Source organism: Schistocerca gregaria, chromosome 3 (assembly GCF_023897955.1).
Source record: "Schistocerca gregaria isolate iqSchGreg1 chromosome 3, iqSchGreg1.2, whole genome shotgun sequence".
In the NCBI taxonomy this organism is placed as follows: Eukaryota; Metazoa; Arthropoda; class Insecta; order Orthoptera; family Acrididae; genus Schistocerca; species Schistocerca gregaria.
Genome location: NC_064922.1, coordinates 507,457,075 through 507,463,074, shown reverse-complemented (window position 1 = coordinate 507,463,074; position 6,000 = coordinate 507,457,075). Strand labels below are relative to the sequence as shown.

Genomic DNA, 6,000 nt, shown 5'->3' with positions numbered 1-6,000 from the left:
TGTAGAAGGAAGGAAGTCATACAGTGTATACATCTTAACTATTCATCTTTACTATCATCAAGTGCCTTTACTACAACGTTTCAAACCAATTTCCTGTTCCGTCTTTGCCAAACACCAGCCTTATCAAATGCTTTCAAGTGCCTGAAAAATATTCTTTCTTTCAGTCAATATTGACCTCTTGTTGAAACTATCAATCTGCTACTCAACCACAGTTGTGCTTTTCCTTGGTCAGTTCTGAAAAGAGCATAATGGGTGTTAGGGATAATGAATGTACTCCAAAAAATACATAACATATTTACAGTAGTGTTCTTACAAGTCTATAAAAATTACATATTTATTTATTGCTCCTTTACATTTTCTCTCCTGCTCTGGCACACCTCTCAGTTAACAAGTCAGTTCCATATAACAATGTACTAATACTACTGACAAAATCTTTTAATTTGTAATACTAGAACAACTTTGGAACAAAATTTTAAGAACAATAATGTAAACATATAGTACAGATCACAGCAATATTTTTTTGTTTTAATTACAAGGCAGATGTTTAAATTCTGCTGAACACAAATGTTGATACACAAACATGAATTTTATTAACAAATAATTTTGTAACATATGAAAGCCACAAAATCTTACAAAATATGGATAAATTTACATGAAGTAGTTTGTTGAATGAAATTTATCATGAAACAAGTGGCATTAATAAATTCATGCTATACAAAAAATGCAATTAATGACAATTATGCCAGCACTTACAATCCTGCTGTGGTAATTATGTCCACAGAAACATACACCTACTGACAAACAATGAATAAATTTATTAAATGTGCTTGTTGACTACTAACTTACTCAGCTAATTAGATTTATGTAAATAATTACAATGTAAGTCCTTAATACTGCAGGTCGATTATAGGCTGTAAAGGCAGGTACATTTGACCGTAATACAGGTATATGTAAAAAAAGACTCAAAGGTTCAATCAAATGGGTCTACTGATTCTTTACAAAAAGCAATATGTAATCACCCTGAAGTGTCAGGAAAGTAAATAAATAAATATTGTTTTAGTGCTTAATTTTGTAGTGTTCCTGAACTAATATTACAATATTACTTTGACAAATATTTGGTTTTCAAATATATATTGTAAATAAGCAGAAGTTGCTTACCCAGGCATACTAGCATAAAGTACACAGCCAATATGTTTACTCTAGCTTTCTTGTTTATATTTGGTTTTGTGATAGTGGTCTGTGCACAAATGTAAAAATACCAAGGAATGCTTTATTAAAAGGAAAAATAACTGTGACTAGATTGTGCAGCTTTATTCCTATTGGAATAAACACTCTCCTATCTCTGAGCATATGACATACCAAGTCAGTGATAGGCGGGTGCACAGTTCAACATATTGGCATCCGGAAGTGACACTAATAAGTAAGGCAGCATTGTTTCAATGATCAGAACACACTTTATTTCTGATTTTCTTAAATTCGAAACAGTAAATGGATAAAATAACAACTGTGCATCATTAAATAGTGTGCTGTAATGGCAGAATGTTAATGTGAGCAAGTACAGGTGCTCTTAGCAGTGTGAAAGCAAACTCTCAAAACCCCTATGAAATTACTGCCTAACATGTCTTCACTTAATTGTTTTAATGTTTTATGGGCTACCTTTATAATTACATCAAAGAACAACTAAAATTAATGTAACAGTAATAGGAAGACAATTAAGTTGCTTTCTAGAACCTTTTTACTACAGCACATGTCCATAATATGACAAATGGGGCAAACCGAGAGGGGGAGGTAGGAAGTGGTGCATGAACTGTATATTATCTACATTTGTTGTTAATAACTAATTAATTCAACAATTAATTTACTGATTTGATACAAAGTTCCAATGCAATTAAGTTCCATGATTACAATGTTGCAATGCATGGTGTATTTGTACTAAACAAAAATAAGTTATATTGTGGTAAAAACAGGCATTACTTTAAATTTCAGAGGCACATATTTAAGAAGTTCACGCAATTTGAAATGCTTGTTAAACATCTATCAATGTATAGTGTCATACATTTTTATTTTTAGGTTTCTGCTAGTTCATACTAATGTCCATTTTTATCCAAAATATCAGAAAATTTTAATGTTTCTAAACTACTCATCCCCAAAGAATGTATTAAAAATGATTCATGCCTCAATGAAGTAATGCAATGCTATTTACCTGCTGTATGTACACTGCTGTCTTAAATTCTTCATAGAAATTCTTTTTTCTTTTAATAACTCTACAACAAATATATTTTGTTTTTCTTTTTAGTCACAGGCATTTCCAAAAATACTCAGATATAAAAACTGTGAAATTATACAAAATCATCACTGTAAAAGAATTTGCATTGCAAGATAGTTCTACTTACATATATTTTCAGCAATATAACTGACTGTAGAATATGTAGCCTAAAGATTCATTTGTCTTAAAACTGGTACGGATGTCTTATGTTCAGTGTCATTTTTGCAAAAACTATGTTGCAGGAGAAGTTATAAGGCTTGAGTGTACTCAGTTCTTCAGAGTTACGTTAAAATCCATTCCATAGTATTTCCCTCGCCTGCTGTGTGAAATGTGAAATTTAATACTACATAGTTGCCTCTAGCTTCAGCTTCTGAAAAAATTCATCTAGAGTAATTTGTTTTTAATGAATCTTCACTGTGGTGGAATTACTTTCTCCAGGAAAGCTTTCAAGTCCAATATTTCCTGTAAGGAAGAAACGACATTAGATTGTTTTTCTGAAGCAACAATTTTTAGAAACTACAAATATAAACTACATGAACACCACTCTCATTTACATCATGCTCATGTATGAGTGCAAATTATACTAGCTTAGCACTATGTCTGGAAATAAAATTACCTATGAAGCTATAGCGATGACAACAATACACTATTACTTGGCGTGATAAACTGTACTTTGTCTGCATGGCCTCACCACTGTGTTTACAGTTGAGAAGAGAGAAAAGGATATGATAGGAATCTGGTGTTGATCAAGTACAGTTGTAAATACTGAGCTATAAATCACAGTCTAAGTAAAGGAATTGTCGATTTGCCATGACAATAAAATTTAAGGTTTATTTCTATGTAGCTTGTGATGTATCAATGGCAGTATCTGCACAATTATTGTATGTTGTGAGATCGCGATTCTCATCGCTTTGTGATGAAGCAAGCTGGGATCTCTTTACATCCTCTCTTGTTTTGCCACCTGCCTCCTTAAATTGATTTTAACTTATTACTATTAACATACATGAGTATAATCTACATTTTCATAAAAGAAAAAGGCTGGCTCTCACTCATAAATAATATAGCACCAGATCTAATTGTGTGCTTAGTTTTGTGTATCCATTCAATTTCCTAATTTATTTTGACCATTCCTAGTTAATATCTTTTGTTATAGGGTGAAATCAGCAAGTGTTTTGTGACTTAAATTCTGTTGTTGACTTATAAACAAATTTAAATTCTGTACTAATTATAAATATTTGGAAGAAGAACTACTATCAGTCTTAAAGCATTTATTTGGTTCTATTTGAAAACAGGTTAGCAAAGCCAGCCCTTAATTAATTCCAAAATAATTACCAGGTTTGTCAAAAGTATTGTTTGCATGGCTATATCTGTTAATTTCATTATTTAAACAAATTATTCAGGTTAACCCTTGTAGTAGAAGAAATTGTTAAAAAAAAGGAATTTTTCTATATATTCAGTTAACTGAATGAGTTATGTTTTAATTGTAATTTCTGTAAATTTAACATTGAACAAAGTGTAGTTTCAGTACATATTATTGTGAGGATATATAAAGGGCCAATTTTTGGTCCCGAGTCAGTAAGTCCATGGCCGATTTTCAGACGAGAAACCTGTAATGGTTATGTCAACAACACTGCATCAACTGAACTGTGAAATAAGTGTAACACAAAGAGATCGTATGTTAAAATGACAGTGTCTGTTCAATAGTGCCACACTTACTGTGTTATTCTGCAAGAACTGTGTGGTTAGGCTTTTACTGCTCATAGATGTTAAATGGTAAACTATTGTAGCAGTATGCTGACGTTTGGCTGCAAACTATTAATGAGGCTTAGCAAAAGTTAACCAATAGTGAACTGGCCATATTAACTGTGTAATATTGGGAGGTTGTAAACAGTGAAAATAAAGAACTGTTAAATGCAGCCGGCCGCGGTGGTCTCGCGGTTCTAAGCGCGCAGTCCGGAACTGCGCAACTGCTGCGGTCGCAGGTTCGAATCCTGCCTCTGGCATGGATGTGTGTGATGTCCTTAGGTTAGTTAGGTTTAAGTAGTTCTAAGTTCTAGGGGACTGATGACAACAGATGTTAAGTCCCATAGTAACTTTCGGCTACATTATTTACAGTAGTCAGCATTGAACTTCTACCCCACATTTTTCAGCCAGTATAACAATGCAGTACGTCAACACTGAGGACTATCAACAAAGAAGTAAAGCAGGTGAATGTCGAAACTTGATTGTAGAGTTGTCTCTGCTGCATTGATAACATGTAATGTTAAAACTACAGCCGATTCCTCAAACTGGGGGGCTATCAAGTACGGGATCCCACAGGGATCGGTCTTAGGTCCTTTACTGTTCTTGATATACATTAATGACTTACCATTCCACATTGATGAAGATGCAAAGTTAGTTCTTTTTGCTGATGATACGTGTATAGTAATAACATCCAAAAACCAAGAACTAAGTGATATAATTGTAAATGATGTTTTTCACAAAATTATTAAGTGGTTCTCAGCAAATGGACTCTCTTTAAATTTTGATAAAACACAGTATATACAGTTCCGTACAGTAAATGGCACAACTCCAGTAATAAATATAGACTTTGAACAGAAGTCTGTAGCTAAGGAAGAATTTTCAAAATTTTTAGATGTGCCCATTGATGAGAGGCTGAACTGGAAGCAACACATTGATGGTCTGCTGAAAGGTCTGAGTTCAGCTACGTATGCTGTTAGGGTTATTGCAAATTTTGGTGATAAGAGTCTCAGTAAATTAGCTTACGATGCCTACTTTCATTCACTGCTTTCGTATGGCATCATATTCTGGGGTAATTCATCGTTGGGTAGAATAGTATTCAGTCAACAGTATCAATCATCTCAAGAACTTTTATTTGGCAATCTTGTATGCTGTATTATCGATTTTTGTCTATGGTTTCCTTTGTGGTGACCTTAATTGGATGACTTCATCTTCAGTGCTTGTCCAACCATGTTTCAATTCATTATTCTAAAAGTAAATAGCCTTCAATGATGGCGCAGAGTCCATGTGAAATTCATCCAATTTTGTTTTGATTTGTGCAGCAGTTCAACCCTTCAAATGAAAATGTTTAATGGCAGCACGAAACACTGTTTTCTCCATTTTCAATGGCAGTCAATACACTGTCCAATGTAGATGGCTGTCAACAATGAGCTGTGTGCTGTAAATTATTAAAATTCTTTATACGATCCTTGGAATGACGACGTTTACCAACCATAAGGGCACAACAAAAATGTTGCATTCTTTCATGGAAATTTACCAGACTTGTCAAATCATCGTATTTATCGCTAACAATTCTGGTTACTTCTCTATTCTGCACCTGTTAAAATGGAATGGCTCTAGCATTTTTTTTTTCAACTTCAAACTTTATAAGTATTAGCCTACCTAGTTTAGGTTACGCAGAGTTATTTTGTTGTTTGGTTTACAACAGAGAAACTGATGCCTTAGCACACATTTATGCTGATCAACACAGAATACTTACATTAAGCACTTTTAATCATTTTTTCCTACCTCTCTCAAAATACTCTAATTCTTCTCACTGTATGTAATGTACTCAATCTATATTTTATAAAGTCATATTTTCCATCAGCTACTTCTATTTTATTTATCAATTAACATAAAAGATTACCAGTAAGCATTCAAGTATGTCTGAATGCATTTTCTGTTCTAGCTTTCTATGGGGGTTGGAACTGTAAAAATAGCAACTATTCATTTAT

At 33.2% G+C, this 6,000-nt stretch overlaps 1 protein-coding gene across 2 annotated transcripts in view; it reads right to left on the bottom strand.

The window, feature by feature from the left end:
• Positions 1–304: 304 nt before the first annotated feature.
• Positions 305–6,000, bottom strand: part of LOC126354220 (acyl-protein thioesterase 1) — a 117,217-nt gene continuing 111,521 nt past the window's right edge. For both annotated transcript variants that reach the window (XM_050003701.1, XM_050003702.1), the window contains exon 7: positions 305–2,728. In XM_050003701.1, coding sequence (XP_049859658.1) covers positions 2,678–2,728 — 51 coding nt within the window. In that variant the 3' untranslated portion in view covers positions 305–2,677. The remainder of the gene's footprint in view (positions 2,729–6,000) is intronic.